This window comes from Podarcis vaucheri, assembly GCF_965113315.1.
Source record: "Podarcis vaucheri genome assembly, chromosome: 9".
In the NCBI taxonomy this organism is placed as follows: Eukaryota; Metazoa; Chordata; class Lepidosauria; order Squamata; family Lacertidae; genus Podarcis; species Podarcis vaucheri.
The window spans coordinates 3,742,907-3,762,877 of record NC_138767.1 but is presented as its reverse complement, the minus strand read 5'-3'; the positions used below and the strand labels follow the sequence as shown (position 1 = coordinate 3,762,877).

The 19,971-nt window shown below is 44.1% G+C and overlaps 1 protein-coding gene across 2 annotated transcripts; it reads right to left on the bottom strand.

Annotated features, from left to right (window-relative positions):
* Positions 1 to 4,455: 4,455 nt before the first annotated feature.
* LOC309540074 (uncharacterized protein) lies at positions 4,456 to 19,002 on the bottom strand. 2 transcript variants are annotated; one of them, XM_082236730.1, is made up of 8 exons: positions 18,901 to 19,002; positions 18,652 to 18,705; positions 17,623 to 17,742; positions 15,783 to 15,881; positions 15,153 to 15,239; positions 11,367 to 11,530; positions 7,429 to 7,538; positions 4,456 to 4,736 (listed from the first exon to the last, which is right to left on the bottom strand). In XM_082236730.1, the coding sequence occupies exons 1-8, from the start codon at positions 18,920 to 18,922 to the stop codon at positions 4,562 to 4,564; spliced, it is 831 nt and encodes a 276-aa protein (XP_082092856.1). In that variant the 5' UTR covers positions 18,923 to 19,002; the 3' UTR covers positions 4,456 to 4,561. The 2 variants fall into 2 exon arrangements, with proteins under 2 accessions (XP_082092856.1, XP_082092857.1); XM_082236731.1 differs by lacking the exon at positions 17,623 to 17,742.
* Between the last annotated feature and the right edge of the window lie 969 nt (positions 19,003 to 19,971).

Here is a 19,971-nt window from a genome sequence, read left to right as displayed (position 1 = left end):
AAGCAGAGTCACAATGGGCAATTCATAGGCAGTGTTGCTATGGAGACCCTCTCCCAGTTAATATAATTGTTAGAGGGAGTTACTGTAACAATGCACTTACCTGCATTTCTTATCCCTCTGATCTACCTCTCTACAATCCCACTATAGAACTCTGCAGGCATCTTTTAAAGTGTTGTGTGGTTCACAATAACACATAGAATCATAGAATCATAGAGTTGGAAGAGACCACAAGGGCCATCGAGTCCAACCCCCTGCCAAGCAGGAAACACCATCAGAGCACTCCTGACATATGGTTGTCAAGCCTCTGCTTAAAGACCTCCAAAGTAGGAGACTCCACCACACTCCTTGGCAGCAAATTCCACTGTCGAACAGCTCTTACTGTCAGGAAGTTCTTCCTAATGTTTAGGTGGAATCTTCTTTCTTGTAGTTTGGATCCATTGCTCCGTGTCCACTTCTCTGGAGCAGCAGAAAACAACCTTTCTCCCTCCTCTATGTGACATCCTTTTATATATTTGAACATGGCTATCATATCACCCCTTAACCTCCTCTTCTCCAGGCTAAACATGCCCAGCTCCCTTAGCCGTTCCTCATAAGGCATCGTTTCCAGGCCGTTGACCATTTTGGTTGCCCTCCTCTGGACACCTTCCAGCTTGTCAGTGTCCTTCTTGAATTGTGGTGCCCAGATCTGGACACAGTACTCTAGGTGAGGTCTGACCAGAGCAGAATACATTTGTAAGTCTTTAAGGTGCCAAAATACTATGTATTGTTTTTGCTGCAGAAAGACTAATAAGGCAACTCTGAAGATGTTCTTATAATGCTAATTCCTTCATCCTTGACCATGATTGTTTAAAGCAGTTAAGGAATCACGGGTTCACTGCTTGTGCTATTAGAAAAGAATTCTCTCTCTCTCTCTCTCTCTCTCTCTCTCTCTCTCTCTCTGTGTGTGTGTGTGTGTGTGTGAGAGAGAGAGAGAGAGAGAGAGAGAGAGTACATATGTACTTTGCTTGTTGAACTTAATTCATTCTGGGAGTCTGTTCAACTCCAGGAACCATTTGAAAATCCAGGTACGGCTTTCAATTGGCTGCAGGAGTGTCCTACCCGTCATTCGAAGCCAGGAAGCCATGTCGGAAGTTTGGCATCCAAAAAATGTTTGCAAACTGGAACACTTACTTCCGGGTTTGTGGTGTTTGGGAGCCAACTTGTTTGGGAGCCAAGCTGTTCGATAACCAAGATAGCGCTGTAATGTACATTGTAAAGGCTTGAGGAAATGATTTAGGAGCAGACATAGTATGAATAGCTTTGTTTGAGTAACCTTCCCTCTATCTTAGTTATGTTCAAATGCTATGGCAGGTTCTTCAGTTTTGCCCATAGTTGTTGACTTTTTTGAGCAAAAATGCAAAAAAAGAAAAAAAGAAAAACAGCTGTTTTGTCTTTTTTTCGGGGGGGGGGGGATGGCTAAAACGGCACTTCCAACATAGGCTGCCATACACCCAGATTTTCCTGGACATTTGTCCGATTTTACACCCAGTCACTGCTGTCGGCTGCAGTATTCCGTATATGTCCGGGTAACCCAATTGCAATCCTAAGCTAACTTCACAGCATGAACTTTGACTCAACTCTAGATAGCATGAGATAGCTGCATAAGTTTGCATGAGACTTCCTGAAATGGTTTACTTCCAAACTACAAAGGTCAGGTTCATGTGCTTTTCCACAAGCATGGACATTAAAACATGGGGTTAGTCACAAAGTAGTAAAAGTTTCTGAATTATTGATACAGGAATTCAAGAGTGGCTTGTGGGAGCCATGCGGCATGAGCTTGAGCAACCACCTCCAACCTCTTTACACACTGAGCTTCTCAGTAGGCTTGGGGGACAGGAACTGTAGGCTTGATTACCCATTTCCTCCCAAGGTAAAGTAAGTGGAAATAAGTAAGCCTGGCCAGACAAATTAGCTATGGTATTAACCCATTTATGCATTAGAGTTAAGAATGTTGGTTAGGAGCTACCAGCATGAGTTTGACCAAACAGCGGGAGGCAGTGGAAGACAGGAGTGCCTGGCGTGCTCTGGTCCAGGGGGTCACGAAGAGTCGGATACGACTAAACGACTAAACAACAACAATGCAGAATTCTTTTAAAATTCAAATCTACTAACTTGGGGGACCATCCCGCCACATTCCATGATAAGACCTTCAATGTATTGTTGACCTGCAGAATTCCTTATTGGAGTTATAACCTCATAGTCGAACAAGACTTGAACTGCATGTTTTCTCCAGAGGGTTGCATGGCATTGGGTGCTAAAAACTCTATTGAACTGTTCATTAAGGAATCATTATATCAATCCAGTTCTACAGTTTGATTTAATTCCTACCTTTGTCCACAAACACAGACCCGCCTCCTATTAAAGGGTTAAAAACTCCTTTTTAGTAGTTGGAATTTGGCTTGTTGATTTCAGGTCAGCGAGGCCTAATTCTTCCGGATTAAGAAATCTTCTTTGGAGTCATTCAACAGAAGTTATAGAATAAAGCCACTTCCGACATCAGGAGGTGGTGGTGTTGCAGGATTCCAGACCCCGCGCGATCAGGGGAATCCTTGGGCCACGTCATCCCCTGAGCCAGCCAATCGGCTGGCTCAGTGTGTGTGGCTTGCCTCATTTAAGGCAAGCGTGGCTCTCGGGATCTCCCTCTTTGGTCTATGCAGCTGCCATGGTTGTTATGTAGATGTGTTGGGGGAGGGAGCCCCATTAGCTAAAATGGTGCTTCAGGTTAAGAACAGTTTCAGGTTGAGAACGGACCTCCGGAACGAATTAAGTACTTAACCCGAGGTACCACTGTATTGGCTTTCTCTGGAGGCCAAAGTTGAATAAGGGTGTCTCGTAAGGAAGTCATTCTGCTAATGATCTCTTCCAGTGACTGGTAAGGGAGGACTAAAAAAAAGTGTTTGAAGGTCTCTTTGCATCGAAGGCAAGGGAATCGTCAAACTCATTTATTGAATGGTGTACTTCTTGGTTTAGACTGGGCTGTTTCCGTCTGCCATCTATCCACTTGATAGGGGAACATTGTGAGTCGTGTGTAGGTGGTGTCTTCCTTTCTGGTTTTGATGTCTGTTGTTTATAGTACAGTGGCAAGGATTCTTGGGTCCCAGTCAGATCTATGAGGTTTTCATCACTGTTTGGTTTTTCGGAGAATGTTTGTTTTTGCACTCGACTGCCATATCACCAAGAAGAGAGGCCACTGGCACCTGGTTTTCAAAAAAATCTTATAATTTCTAGCCTGTCTTTTATGAAAAACTCTCTGATTTTACAAATAAAGTTGGCTAGATCTGGGCCCCTAAAGGTAACCACTGCCTGTGCCCTAAAGCTGTCATTTTATATATATTCTTTAGACAATATCCTCGGACCTCATTGCTCTTGGTAAGGTCTTATTTCAAATAAGCAGGAGGTGTGTTATACGTTCTGCCTGGGTGAGGAGGCCTTTTGGTTTTGGATAATTTGCAATAACTAGTTTTTGTGGAATCACCCCCCTTTTTCCTGATGAAAATTATGCTGGGTCTCTGAGTAATTAGTTATTAGGTTAGATTCAATTTTGTGGATAGTGTCCTCTCTGTTTCCTTTGTTCCCATGCGCTTTCCCTCCTGGAGTCAGAGCAGCAACAACTGAGGTGTATCTTTTATTTTCCTCTGTCAGATTTTCTTTCTCTGACATTTGCTGTGGTTTGGCGACATTGGTGCTGTCTTCTTTGTTTCCCCTTTTCCCCTATGAGCTTTTAATATAGGCTTATTTGTATCCCGGGTGGAATCCGTTGCTATCAAGTTGTAATTGATTTTTACGTGCACGGAGAGTTTTCTTCTGCTTCTTTAAATTTTTAATATTTTTAGTTTTCTTCAGTGCTTTAGATTACCGTATTTTTCGCCCTATAGGACGCACTTTTCCCCCTCCAAAAATGAAGGGGAAATGTGTGTGCGTCCTATGGGGCGAATACAGGCTTTCGCTGAAGCCTGTAGAGCGAGAGGGGTCGGTGCGCACCGACCCATCTCACTCTTCAGGCTTCAGGAAGCTCCGTGCAACCCTCCGTAGCCTGGTGCGTAGCCCGGTGAATACGATACAATACTTGACTATACTACACTCAAATGCTGAAATGTTTCTTTGTCCTTGAATCTTCCTGCCACACTTCCCACCCTCTCCTGCCACACTATTCTAGCATGCAAGCTCCTGTGCCTCTGTCTTTACACGAAAGGAAAACAGTGCCTAGTCTGGAGAAAACTGAATAAACAATTTCTACCCTAAAAGCTTCAGGAAAGAGAAGGCTGTGATCCTTTAGATAAACCTTGATCTAATATCCAGTCCTTGCAAGATATCAGTAATCAAAAGGACAAACTAGAAACCAGATCTATCTGTCCTAACATTGCTAGGTAGATACACACAGTTAATCTATTGAAACGTACACAGACTGAATTCTACACTTTATTTCACTGCCCATCTAAGCCTTTGCAGGTGTAAAACAATGGCTCTTTTCCAGCCTCGGTATAGCAGGATTGACAAGGTGGTATAGAGTGCAGATTATCAATTATTTCATCCACTTTTTAATAGGTTTCCTTTTGCAGACGCACCGTTTTAGGCCTTGGCACAAAACATCATGCCAACACTCATAAATATTGTCACAGCCCCTTGTGATGATGACACAGTTGGTCGAATCTGGTTTTGCAGGACCTTTATTTCTTGGACGATGACTATCCCAGTAGCTGAAAAGGAGAGGAGAAACTACTCAGTCTGAATACTTATTTTATTGTGTACCTCTTAGAATCAAATACTTGCCTATCCTCCACACACTTATTATTTCTGCAGTAACCCAGAGGAGTAACATTCAGAGAAGAATTCTCTTTTGGTCTAGCAGACTCCCCTGCCTCTATGCCCTACCCTGTAGTCAGAGCTTACAGACTTTCTGCACTACCACCAACACCAGATGAGTCTCATTTTATTCCATGTATCAAGAAGTTTGTAATGATTGCTTTTTTATGTTTTGATATATGCTGTGAGCTGCCCAGAGTGGTTGGGGGAAACTAGCAGATGGGTGGGGTATTATTATTATTATTATTATTATTATTATTATTATTATTATTATCATTAGTGTCTGATTGGAATGCAGATCATGTGCTAGCCTGCAGAAACACGTACCTCCAGCCAGCACTTATTGTGCTTTCCTCAGGAAAATAAAGGGGGAAATATTCTTGCAGGCAAACCCTATAAATTAATAAATGGTAGGATTTTGATTATTTGGAGTGTTGAAGGGAAGATTGCAGGCCAGTGGAAAAATACAGGCTAAACCTCCTTTCCAAGGCAGTGCCTCACCTGTGACAAAGTTGCAAGGTGTGATGGCCTGGGACTCGGACTCGGACTCGGAACCAGAGGAGTATCAATCCGCACTGGATCCTTTGCCTCAGGTGGCATCTGAACCTAGTCTGGGGCCTGATTCTGAAGAGCCCCAGTCTGCACAGGTTCTCCTGCAACAAGCACCAGCTGGTCCGTGTCAGTGGCCTGAGCCTGCCCTTGCTCCAGATGCAGGGATGACCTCGTTGCCTTCAGCTGGGCCATCACTTACAGCTGCTCCACTACCAGTTCGGTCAAGAGAGGCTGAGGCAGTCCCTGGGTCCATTAACCCACCGACATCTCCCGAGATGCAGAGACTAAGGTCTGAGAGAAGGAGAGACCTGAGTACTCGCAGGAGGAGTGCTTGCCTTTGGGCAAGACAGAGAGGTGAGTCACCGGGGGATCAGGACTGGCTGTTACCCTGACAAAGAAAAAAGGCTGTCAGACCCCACCCCAGGTTGTGGGAGCAACTTTGCTGTTTGCTGGAACCTGACCTTGCCTGGTTTCCTGCCTCGTGTCCTGCCTTGGCCTGTCAGACTGATTCGGGACTGGACCTGGACCGCGTTGCTCGGGTTACCCCCGGGCCCAGCACACACAGCTTACAGAGAGGGCAATCCTAATACACTCCTTTTGCAAGAGGACGGTCCTAATCAGGTCCACCAGGCAATTTGATAGTAGCATTTTCCAGTCTTTGTCTTTTGTCCATTCAGAGAACAAAGCAGCAGAAGACAGAGAGGGAACAGGGGTTGTGGGAGGGGTGTCTACCATTGGCAAGTGCCACAGCTCAGTAGCAGAGCATCTGATTTGAAAGCAGAAAGTCATTTTATGACTTACTAAATGTGTGCTCTATGTTTGTGCTAGGGAAGTTGGGAAGAACCTTTGAAAGTGGGATACTTTGGAGTACACTGGAAAGAGGACATTTTTAAGGGTTTACAGCCAACATTGCCACACTTTTATTTGCTGCATCTTTTCCTATCTTAAATCTCTGCTGGGGTTCTCTCATCAAAGATGTTATGTACTGTGTTGAATAGGATCCAAACTGCAGCAGTCTGATTGGTCCTAGAATAATAGGATCCAAATTGCAGCAGTCTGATTGGTCCTAGAACAATAGGATTCAGAATGCAGCAGTCTGATTGGTCCAAGAACAATGCAGCAGTATGATTGGTTGGCAGGAACCACCCAATCATGCTCAAGATATAAGTGAATCCACAACATGATTGGCTTACAGTAGAATTCCAGAATTAACCAATCATGTGCAGCCCATTGTGTAAATAATGTATATAAAGCAGATACTTTGAGGGGACTTTCATTCATTCCTCCTCACCACTATGAGCTGAATAAAGAGCATGAAATCACTTTGTGACTCTGAGTATATTTCAAAAGAGTACTCACCCCACACTTGGGTCTTGGCTTCTAGAATTCCCAACACACAGAGTATGGGCTGCCTTTGCACTCTGATTGAAGCAGGGGTGTCCAAACATTTTTCAAAGAGGGCCGGATTTGATGAAGTGAACGTGCGTGAGGACCGACCAAAGTTGTCTTTTTTTTTTTGATTGAAGTTGTTTACCTTTTTTTAAGGATTTTACCCCAGAAAATAAACTGCTGCATGGGCCATATTAAACTAACCGGCGGGCTGGATTAGGCCCCTGGGCCTGACTTTGGACATGCCTGGTAAAGCATCTGAGAAGCTTGAAAAGCAATTGCTTTGGTGCACCCCAGGTCCCTTCCCTCTGGACTGCTGGAGGAAGTGGAAGGGTGGTGGCAGCAACGACCAGAGAGTGAATCCCACTGGTTGCCCTCCAGGGTTGTTGTGTTGCAGCTGGGCAACAAAGGTGGTGTGAGAGGCTCATTTAATCACACCTTTCCTGGCTGTGGATTTTGTTCTTTTCTATTTTAACCATGTGCAATTCTTTTTGTATTTTGTAAACCACTTTGAAGCTCTCTGGAAACGAATTGGTCTATAAATTAAACCATCATAAAGAACAATATAAACACAGAAACATCTTGGCTCTCTTCAAATACTTAGTGGTTATGAAAGTTCCCAGATGAGGAGGAGTTTGGACTTACAGTTTATCCAGGCGAAAGCCCTTTTGATAGCAGCGCCAATCTGAGCCTACCATGGAAATTCCAATAAAATAATCGGTCGGTCTGGGCTTCACTATGGCTACAGCAAAGGCCTACATCACAGAAAAGAAGAAAGTCTAGATAAGGGGGAAACGAAGGAGCAAAAATACCTAGGTCTTGGTCTCACTGAGGAGCAGGAAACTTTAGCTGGCAGAAATGCAATGGGCAGGGCAGTTGAAAAAAAGACAGAAGCTGAATACGGTTACTAATCTTGAGGTTGAAGGGAGAAACATTCAGAATCCTGTGGAGATTAGAAAATGCTTCCAGAGATATTTCAAACAACTTTACACTCAGGGGCCGCAGAAAGAGACTGATATAGACCAATTTTAAAAAACTAATGGACTACAAGAACTATCTCAAGAAAACAAGACAATATTGAATCCTAAGATAACAGAACAGGAGATTGAAGGTGCCATTCAGAACATGCAACTGGGCAAATCTCCAGGGCCGGACGGGTTAACCTCTAAATATTATAAGACTTTGAAGGACTATTTAATTCAACCATTAAAGGAGGTGTGCAATGAGATTATGGAGGAGAAGAAGCCACCGGAGTCGTGGAAAGAAGCTTTCATCACTCTTATACCAAAATCGGAAGCTGAAAAGACACAACTTAAGAACTACCGTCCCATTTCCCTTTTAAATGTGGATTACAAAATTTTTGCAGATATTTTAGCCAGCAGATTAAAAAGAGTGTTAAATGAAGTGATACACAAAGATCAGGCAGGCTTTCTCCCAGGCAGACATTTGTCTGATAACACAAGGAACATTATTGACATTTTGGAGTTATTACAAACGGATATCAACACAAGAGCAGTTTTGATTTTCATTGATGCGGAGAAGGCCTTTGACAATATTTCTTGGAATTTTATGAAGAAAAATCTTAAGGGAATGGGAGTGGGACGGGGGTTTGAAAATGGTATAGATGCAATCTATTCAGAACAAAAAGCTAAATTGATAGTTAACAATGTGGTGTCAGAAGAGTTTAAAATTGAAAAAGGAACACGACAGGGTTGCCCTATCTCTCCATTGCTATTTATTTCGTTCCTGGAGGTGCTCTTGAACATGATTAGGAGGGACCGGTTGATTAAAGGAATTCAGGTCGGAGCTAAACAATATAAGCTTAAGGCTTTTGCAGATGACTTGGTTTTGACATTACAAGAGCCGGAATCTAGTACGAAAAGAGTTTTAGAACTGATTCAAGAATTTGGTCAGGTGGCAGGATTTAAATTAAATAAGCAGAAAACTAAGGTCTTGGAGAAAAATTTGACAACAATGGAAGAAGAAAGGTTTCAGGAGACAGATTTAAATGTGGTAAAGAAAGTGAAATACCTAGGGATAAATATGACGGCCAAAAATTTGAATCTATTTAAAGACAACTAAGAGAAATGTTGGTCAGGGGTTAAAAAAGATTTAGAAATTTGGTCAAAATTGAAGCTTTCCTTGTTGGGTCGAATTGCTGCTATAAAGATGAATGTATTGCCAAAAATGTTGTTTTTGTTTCAAACTCTGCAGATTGTTGACAGGATGGACTGTTTCAGGGGGTGGCAGAGAGACATTTCTAAATTTGTCTGGCAGGGCAGAAAGCCCAGAATAAAATTTAAAATATTGACTGATGCTAAGGAAAGAGGGGGGTTTGCCCTGCCAGACATGAAGTTGTACTATGAATCAGCAGCATTCTGCTGGTTGAAAGACTGGCTACTTCTTGAAAACACTGACATTTTGGATTTGGAAGGGTTTAATAATGCGTTTGGGTGGCATGCATATCTGTGGTACGACAAGGTTAAAGCTCATAAAGCATTCAAGAACCATATTGTCAGGAAAGCACTGTTTAGTGTCTGGACAAAATATAAAGATTTATTAGAAAGCAAGACCCCAAGGTGGTTGTCACCTATGGAAGCTAAGGCTCTGAAAAAACTCAATATGGAGGCCAAGTGGCCAAAATATTGGGAGATAGTAGAACAAGATGGAGACACATTGAGATTGCAGAGTTTTGAGAAATTAAAAGATAAAGTGCGAGACTGGTTACACTACTACCAAATTAGAGAAGTTTTTAATATGGATAAGAAAGTAGGCTTCCAGGTGGAAAAATTGAAATTAGAAACAGAACTGTTAGAACCTAAAATTAAGGTACTTTCGAGAATGTATAACTTGCTGTTAAAATGGAACACTCAGGATGAAACGGTCAAATCAGCTATGATTAAATGGGCGCAAGACATTGGCCACAATATTATGTTCGCTGACTGGGAACGGTTATGGACCACAGGTGTGAGGTTTACGGCATGTAATGCCTTAAAAGAAAATATTATGAAAATGATATATAGGTGGTACATGACCGCAGTCAAGCTTGCAAAAGCATATCATTTGCCTGATAATAAATGTTGGAAATGTAAGGAAACTGAAGGAACATTCTTTCACCTTTGGTGGACATGCCCAAAGGTTAAGGCCTTCTGGGAAATGATCTATAATGAACTAAAAAAGGTATTTAAATATACTTTCCTTAAGAAACCAGAGGCCTTCCTTTTGGGCATTGTCGGCCAAATGGTGCCAAAGAAGGACAGAACTTTTTTTATGTATGCGACAACAGCAGCAAGAATACTGATTGCAAAATACTGGAAGACACAAGATTTGCCCACCCTGGAAGAATGGCAGATGCAAGTGATAGACTACATGGAGTTGGCAGAAATGACTGGCAGAATCCGAGACCTGGGAGAAGAGTTAGTGGAAGAGGACTGGAAGAAGTTTAAAGACTATTTGCAAAAACATTGTAAAATGTTGGAATGTTAAAATGTTGGAATGCTAAAATGATGCAAGATATAAAGACAATGGGGCATTAGTGATATAAGTAAAAGGAGTATGTAACAAATGTCTCAAAAGACAAGGGCGAAAAAATTAGATTACACTGTGTCAAATGTAATCAAAAGGACATAAAGAGAAAAATTGGAGACACAATGAGTTGAAATGTATAATATAGATCAAGATTTGAAAGAGCGTAAGATATTGCTGAATATGATTGTGTAAAAAGGAACACAGAAAAGGGAGATGTGAGGAAGTCAGGAAGAAGGGTTATGAAAACAATAAGTAAAAATTTGGATTTTTATGTCTTTTTTATGTCTTTTCTTACTTTTTTTTCTTTTTGTTTTTTACCTTGTATATGTTTTTATTGTATTTATCTGTTTTGCTTTGAGTGTGATAATGTTGTTTCTTTTTTGGTTTGATTGGAAGGTTGGTTTTACTGTTTAAAATCTCAATAAATATCTTTAAAAAAAAGAAAGAAATGCAATGGGCAGATTGTTCACCAGAACAAGCTGGTTTGCGCATGTAACACCAATCAGGGCACAACTGCAGTGGCTGGTGATTAGTAGTCCAAATCGAAGTGCTGGTGTTGACCTATAAAGCTTTACATGGCTCAGGAGCCAATACCTTAAGGATTGCCTCTCCCCTTAGGAACCCACCATACCCCGTGCTTGTCATCTGAGGCCCTCCGCAATGTCCCAGAGAGGTTAGAAGGATTACAAAAAGAGAAGGGGCCTTTTCTGTGGTGGCTCACAATTATGGAATGTTCATCCCAGAGAGGCTTCTCTGGCGCCATCATTACATGCTTTAGGCACGGGCAAAACCATTCCTCTTTCCCCAGGCTGTAAAGTAATCTATAGCCTGTAAAAGTGTGGGGGAGAGGACTGTTATTATGATTGTTTTATTATTAGGCTGTCTGTTAGTATGCTTTTTAATTATTTCATGGCAGTGTGGGGATTCAAATCCCGGTTTCCCAGGTCTCATGTCTGTCCCTTATCAGTCTCTACAACCACGGCAGATGCTGAAATCTACCCCCAAAGTCACACTCCTCCATTGTCCCTTAAGAATTTATTGCATGATCTGCTCACCTGCTCCTCATCACTTTCAACACATAACAATTTTGTTTCGTATTTCATCCTTTCGCAGTATTGTATGCACTGTTTCCAAGTCCTTGGGGTGGCAATGAAGTCAAATATATATAGGGCTCCATGCCAAACAATCCATTCCTCACGTAACCTGTGGTGAATGTCACCTTTGAGCAATGCCCAGAATGTGAGAGGAACAAAAAGAGAGAAAGGACAAGTGAGGTTGTAGTAGAAGCCAGCTTGTAGGACTCTGCAGAGTTTAAAACACTGATATTAGGGGGAACCTTGGGAGCAGCTTGGGTGGGGGAACCACCCCCACTGAAGAAAATCTAGCATTGTCCTCAAAGACCCACTAGGACCCACTGGCTACGCACTTAAAGGATAAAGTTGCTCAACTTCAGAGTGCATTTGTTTCTCCAAATGTTGCATCTCCAGTTGAAGAACCCAGGGGGTGGTCCCTGCTTCATTGAAAGAAGCATTGGTGTGACCACTCCTAAAGAAAGCAGCTCTGGACCCTTTGGATTGGAACAGGTGTGGGCCGTTGCCAATGTTCCCTTTTGGGGGAAGGTAGAGAGGGCCGTGGTAGATGCCCCAATGGCTAGAAGTGGCTTTTACCAGCTGCAGCTGGTTCAACAGGTCTGGTCATTCCTGAACCAAGATTCCTTGCCACAACAGTTCATACTTTGCTCACTTCAGGACTGGATTACTGCAGAATGCTCTATTTTAGGCTTCCCTCGTGCTTGACCTGCAGTTGGTGCTGAATGCTGCAGCATGATTGCTGACAGGAGTGAGGCCTTGTCAGCATATAACTTCTTTGCTCAGGGATCTGCGCATGGCTTATTTGGTCTGAGAAGTACCATTCATTTCCTTCCCTCTTTCTCTTTTTGCATCCATTAAAAATTCACTAGCACAGACTGAGAGGTGCAAGGGAGCTCCACCAGGTCTCCTGTGAAATTTGACCTTGCTGTAGCCAATTCCTTCTAGACAGTTTCAGAACTGTTTTTGAGTACAGAGTATATACCAAAAAACCTAGAACGACCCACCATTTGAACAGTAGGAAAGAAAATATAGGAAACAAAAGCTGTAGTACTGACATGATGGGAAAGAAAATACTTTTTTCTTACTTCACAGGCTCAGGATGAATTCCCTTAGCATGAAAAGGAGGACATGTGGGGACTGGTAATTGAGTCATGAGTCAGGTTCAGTATTTGGCCCTCAGGACAAAAGCCTCAACAGACATGCTAATGCACCAGTCCTCAAAGGACTATGGGATTAACCAGACATTAATAATAATTATATATATATATATATATATATATATATATATATATGCAGGTTTTGGTGTCTTCGGGTGTCTTCCCGTGTAAGAGTCGGGGTGTCTGTGCGACGTTTCGACGAGGTCTCACTCGTCATCTTCAGGCTGGTGCTTTCGGCTTCTTGTTACTGGAACAGAGCAGAATCTGGTGTTTGAGTTCCTATAAATACTGTTGAGGGGTGTGGTGTATAGCCTCCAACGTTCTGGGCAGAGAGGAAGTTCCTAGATTAGTGTGCCTTTTCTTCTTTTGTTCCTTAATTACTTGAGGGATATCTTGAGTGATTTCATGAGTGATATTCTGAATACCACTGGGTGGGTCATTAAGTGTAGATTAGTTGCTAAAGCTTTCGTGTCTTGACCTTTTGAGCTTGTGAAGAGTTTTTCTGAGAAGATGGCTGTGCTGCATTTAGTTGTGCTCTGGCTTGGCTTCGTGTATAGGGGCGAGCTGTGGTTTTGTGCCTTGTGCCAGCCAGATCTGTGTAGGGATTGCAGGGGGGTGCAGCATCCGGAGGTGCCACTATAGTTTGGCTACTGGATGGAGTCTGTAATATGTCTGTGGAGAGGGTCTGGGTTTGGGTCTGGTGTGGTTGATTGGTGACGGCGTTCTGTGTGCCTCTGGTTCTGGTGTCGGTTTTTGTGGGGAGGGCTAATTTCCAGATGTCTGGCAGGCGGGACGTGTCGTCACGCTTGTTCATGTTGTGAGGGTGTTTCTCTATCTCGATGGCTTCACACCCTCACAACATGAACAAGCGTGACGACACGTCCCGCCTGCCAGACATCTGGAAATTAGCCCTCCCCACAAAAACCGACACCAGAACCAGAGGCACACAGAACGCCGTCACCAATCAACCACACCAGACCCAAACCCAGACCCTCTCCACAGACATATTACAGACTCCATCCAGTAGCCAAACTATAGTGGCACCTCCGGATGCTGCACCCCCCTGCAATCCCTACACAGATCTGGCTGGCACAAGGCACAAAACCACAGCTCGCCCCTATACACGAAGCCAAGCCAGAGCACAACTAAATGCAGCACAGCCATCTTCTCAGAAAAACTCTTCACAAGCTCAAAAGGTCAAGACACGAAAGCTTTAGCAACTAATCTACACTTAATGACCCACCCAGTGGTATTCAGAATATCACTCATGAAATCACTCAAGATATCCCTCAAGTAATTAAGGAACAAAAGAAGAAAAGGCACACTAATCTAGGAACTTCCTCTCTGCCCAGAACGTTGGAGGCTATACACCACACCCCTCAACAGTATTTATAGGAACTCAAACACCAGATTCTGCTCTGTTCCAGTAACAAGAAGCCGAAAGCACCAGCCTGAAGATGACGAGTGAGACCTCGTCGAAACGTCGCACAGACACCCCGACTCTTACACGGGAAGACACCCGAAGACACCAAAACCTGCATTCCTGTACCCGTGAAAATCTACGAAAGCATATATATATAAGCAAATATATATACACACACACACACACACACACACACACACACACACACACACACACACCGCCCATCTGGCTAGGTTTCCACTGTAATGGAGCTGTTGCCCTCATAGGCTCAACATCATGGCCTTTTGACTGTGTCCATACTATTTAAAATCCTGTACCTGATAGAGAACTTGTACATAGTACACAGAGAACTTGTGACCTTCCCTATGTTGCTGGTTCGCAGCTTGAGACCGTCACCCTGCAATTTCACAGGGAAGAGCCCTAGTAGGCCAGAGCTAGTATGTGTTGGGAAAAAGCACCAAGGCAAAAGCCAGCTCCAGATGGCTGGAATGCAAAACAGGATGTTGTGGTTTGCAGATGTACTGTTGGAGAAAAGGTGGAGCCTATTCTCTGTACTGAGCACCGGATGTTAGCTCAGAGTGTCATATGACCTGTGCTGGAAGTACAGGGGAGGAGTTGAGTCTCTTCTGATGGAGACTGAAGGGAACAGTCGCATTTCTATGTACTGATGAGTGACAGGAATAAACATGTAAAAAGGACTCCTGTCTGTCTCATTTCCCCTCCCTAGGAGAATGCAGGGAGGGAGAGAGAAGCAGAGAAGCAGAGGGTGTGTTCTATCTCACGTCTAATGAGAAGAATCGCCGGGTTTGTTTACCTAGCCTGCCGGGGTCGCAGATGGAAGGTAAACACAGTATCTCGCTCAATTGCCTCGGGGGAGGCCAGGTACCTCTGACTGTGAGCGAAGATACTAACAGTATGCTCATCCCTACAGCCCTCTGCACATGTGCTCATTTAAAGCACCTGAAGAGAGTTAAAGCACCTGAAGACAGCTACCCATTCTATGTTTCCATAATCTGACTGATATTTCAAAACGGGATTGGCACCAGAATGTGCCATTCTAGCCTGTAATGGAAAAGAGAAGTTCATCCCAATGGTTCTGAAATCGTCTACTGCCTCAAAGGTTCTGGCACCTTGACCTTGGCCAATAAAAGTGGTTTCCGAGTAACTTACTAATAGCCTGCTGTAGTTCACTGATTTTCTTTTTCTCTTCGGATATTGCCGCAGATATATTCTCAGCTTTCTTGAATTTTGTGATATCTAAGAGAGTGGCAACAATTGAGTTTGGGAAGAATCTCAAACAGCCATGCACAGATACTGAACAGCCATGTTTCTCAAAATCTAATATTTACCTTTCATATATAGGAACCTAGGAAGTTGCCTTATACAGAATCAGACCATTCATTAATCTAGATGAGAATTGTCTATGCTGACTAGCAATGGCTCTCCAGGACTTCTGAAAGAGGTCATTCCCACCTCTGCCTAGAGATGCTGAAAATTGAACCTGGGGCCTTTTATAACACAGCAATAACAATGGCATTTGCGCGTCCACTCAGCTGGAGTCCTTTCCTGGAGCTTCTGGATAGCTCAGTCAGTAGAACATGAGACTCTTAATCTCAGGGTTGTGGATTTGAACCCCCCATTGGGTGAAAGATTCTTGCACTGCATGGGGTTGAGCTAGAAGACCCTTGTGATCTCTTCCAACTCACCCATTCCTCTTCGACTTCCCTGAACTGAGTAATGAGAAGAAATGGTGGGCTGTGGAAGGACTCCTGCGCAGACAAAAAGTAACATAGGACTTACCATCTGCCTCAAAAAGATCCGGAAAGGTGTCTTCTATCATTTGCACAATCTTTGTCGTTCCTTCTTCAAATATGGCTCTCCTTTGCACTTCCTTAACATCTAAAGGTGATGATGGGGAAAGTTGTTCAACACATGTGGGAGAATAGCTTTGCTTCCCCCAGCACCCCTTTGGAAGGGATTAAGTTGCATTTGGAATGAGACTTCTGTCGTAAAAGTTCCAATATGTAATGTACTTCCCAAAATTCGTAAAGGAAGAATTTCTCCTCTAGGAAGGTCCATTTTCAAGCCTCAAGATCTAATTTAGAGTCCTTAGCCCAATATCTTCATAGATAGATGGATATAGGAATGAGTGTGTGGGGGTGTGTGTATTCTGAATTTCAGAGGTGCCAGGCCCTTACAGGAGATGGACATGATGGCTCCCTCATCTTGACAAGGAGATCGAGACCTAGAATCCCCTCCTCCCTCCACCTGACACTTGACAGAGGTGTTCTCCAGGACGTCTGTGGGTACTCCAGCCTCTCGATACCCTTGGGAGTTGAAGAAAGCATTTCAGCCTTGCGAAGCTCTCCTTCCCCCAGAGGTGAAGCAACCTGCTCCGGTACCTGGAGCGGCACTCGTCCCAGGGGGTGGGGTGTGCCACCCACGGGGGACGTCGTGTGTGTCCCGGAGGTCATGGCACGCACCCCGGGGGCATGGAATGCCACCCGTAGGGGTGGCGTGCTTCCTGGGGGGATGCATACCGCTGGGGTCGGTGCACAGTGAGTAGGGCGCGCCCAGGGAGACACTGCTGATTGGGGGTTGGCATTTTGTCCTCCCCCTTTGGAATGACACCCAGTGCAGCTGCCCCCCCCAACGGAATGCCCCTGCCTCCCCCTGACTGAGTCACTTTCAGTAGCAGGATAGCTGCTGCCAGGTGGGCTTGGCTTGGCTGACCAGGGTCGGGTCTACCCCACTCTCACAGTCCAGATTTGTCAAGAAAGGAACAGCTGAATGCACATATTTACGCTGGGCCATGAACATTAGGAAAGTTTTCTACAGGCTCCCAAAAGCAACAGTCTGGCCCCAAACCTGCTTCATCGGTGAGGTAGTGTAGCTGCTTTGGGTACTTCTCAGATTTGAGGACCTTAGGCCACAACAGATGGTAGAGGTTGCAGTGTGCTCATCCAAGGAAGGGGTTAATTGCCTGAGTACAAAGGAGCAAGGCACATTCCAGAAGAACTCCCAGAAGAACCAGTTGGGAAACGGGTGGTGCTGTGGTCTAAGCCACTGAGCCTTGGCCTGCTGATTGGAAGGTCGTCGGTTCGAATCCCATGATGGGGTGAGCTGCCATTGCTCAGTCCAAGCTCCTGCCAACCTAACAGTTTGGAAGCATGCAGTGCAAGTCGATAAATAGGTACCACTGCAGCACGAAGATAAACGGCGTTTTCGTGCTCTGCTCTGTTTTCGCCAGAAGTGGCTTAATCATGCTGGCCACATGACCCAGAAAAACTGTCTGTGGACAACTGTCGGCTGCCTCGGCCAGTAAAGTGGGATGAGCGCCGCAACCCCAGAGTTCTATGTGACTGGACTTAACCGTCTGGAGTCCTTTGCCTTTTTTTAACAAACGAGTTAAAAGTCTCTGAGCATTTCTTCAGGGACAAGCCTACGGTGCTACTGGTTTCAATGGGAGAGAGTACATTAAATGTTTATCTCACCAACTGAAATCAGGAGGTGAAAGGGCTTAGTGGAGACCAGAACCTATCCTTTCCTTTTAAAGGTCTCCATTGAAATGAAGCAAGCAAGAGTGAATTGTAATTCTGCCCATTACCCTTTTATATTTTCCTAGAAGACTGGAACTTACACAGATAGCTCAGCATTATTGCCCCTATAACGGAGCCCATCACAAGCACTGCGCCAACATACAGGGAATATGAAGATTCGAAGAACTTTTTCACTTTTTCCTGCAAAGGTGTTAGTTCTCCTTGATGGACAGGAGGAGAGAAAATACTGCTTTAGCCATCAACAGACAACATCCCAGTGCCACCCCAGTCAAGAAATTCCTTATGATCTCTGGCAACCCATCTAGATCAACATATGGCAGTCAGCTTCCTAAACCCATGGTGGGGGGTTGCTCCACTGTGAAATGCCAGGGGGGCAGACCCTTGGAAGGTAAAGTGGATGAAGGAACCTGGCATGGAAGTATTGCTTCTTGAAGATACTTTTCTGGCCATGTTCCCTGTCTGGAGGCCTCAGGAGCATGAAGAGACATCACCTGGGACCAGAAGGACCTTGGTCTGACCCAGCAAGCTCTTGCTATGTTCTCATAGAATAATAGACGAAGGCGGAAGGGTCTACGAGGGTCATCTAGTCCAACCCCCTGCAATGCATGAATCTTTCCCCAATGTGGGGCTCAAACCCATGACCCTGAGATTAAGTGTCCCACTCTGCCTGCTAAGCATAATGTTCTTATAGTGATAGGTAGAGCTGAGGAGAGACTTCACGTAGAGAAGTTGATCCTCAACTAGCAGAGTGGATTGGACACCCTCAGTGTGTCTGTTACCCTGGCCTGGGACAAGGACACAGCATACTCATGGGAAGATTGGGGTTGTGGAGTTCCATCTGGCTGCCCTCCATCAAGTAAGTGGAAGGGGCTGCCGCAGTGGATGGGTTGTAGTGAGGGTGAGGGCACATCAAGGAGAGCTTTCATTTCAAGCTGGGGCTATTCACTGCCAGCAGCAGATGGTGGACACAAGCTCAAGTTCATTGCTCCTCAGTTGGACTTGGTGGATGCCCTGGACCTATAGAAAATGCTTGTCCTCACTCTGGTACTCCCCATCACAACTTTCCTTTAGTGTTCCTTCCTCCTCCATGTGCTAATGAGCATACAGACCTGGTGCTTTTGCGGCCTTGTCTCCTGCGGGTGGTTCAGCTTTCTCTGGCTTATCTATATAAAGACAGGATGAGTATAGTAATGTTATATGATGAGATGAGATGATCAACATAAAAATAAACATCGAGCAACAGCCCGAAATATTTCAGCTCTGTCAATTGTCTACAGTACAATGTACTGGAGGGAACATATCAAGTCAGCAGATCTCTGTGTTCCTGTGAAGAGAAAATAGTAACCGAAAGGATTTACCTGGTGGCTTTTTAGGAGCCATTGAACTGGTTTCTTATTTTTTCCACAACCTGTGGGAGTATAAAGTAGACAGTGAAGTCAATGCCTTACTTTAAAGCAGAGTCACAATGGGCAATTCATAGGCAGTGTTGCTATGGAGACCCTCTCCCAGTTAATATAATTGTTAGAGGGAGTTTCTATAACAATGCACTTACCTGCATTTCTTATCCCTCTGATCTACCTCTCTACAATCCCACTATAGAACTCTACAGGCATCTTTTAAAGTGTTGTGTGGTTCACAGTAACACAATAAATTTGATAGTCTTTAAGCTGCCCAAATAATATGTATTGTTTTTGCTCTAGAAAGACTAATAAGGCAACTCTGAAGATGTTATTATAATGCTAATTCCTTCATACCTGACCTTGATTGTTTAAAGCAGTTAAGGAATCACTGTTTCACTGTGTGTGTGTGTGTGTGAGAGAGAGAGAGAGAGAGAGAGAGAGTGCATATGTACTTTGGTTGTTGAACTTAATTCATTTTGGGAGTCCGTTCGACTCCAGGAACCATTTGAAAACCAAGGCACGGCTTTCAATTGGCTGCAGGAGCGTCCTACCCGTCATTCGAAGCCAGGAAGCCGTGTCGGAAGTTTGGCATCCAAAAAATGTTTGCAAACTGGAACACTTACTTCCGGGTTTGCAGTGTTTGGGAGCCAATTTGATTGGGAGCCAAGCTGTTCAACAACCAAGGTACCGCTGTAATGTACATTATAAAGGCTTGAGGAATGTACAATATAAAAAGGCTTGAGGAAATGATTTAGGAGCAGACATAGCATAAATAGCTTTGTTTGAGTAACCTTCTTCCTATCTTAGTTGTGTTCAAATGCTATGGCAGCTTTATCAGTTTTGCCCAAAGTTGTTGAGCTTATTGTGCAAAAATGCAAAAAAAAAAGGGCTGTTTTGTGTAATTTTGGGGAGAGGGAAATGGCAAAAACAGCACTTCCAACATAGGCTGCCATACACCCAGATTTTCCTGGCTATTTGTCCGATTTTATGCCTGGTCACTGCTGTCAGCTGCAGTATTCCTTATATGTC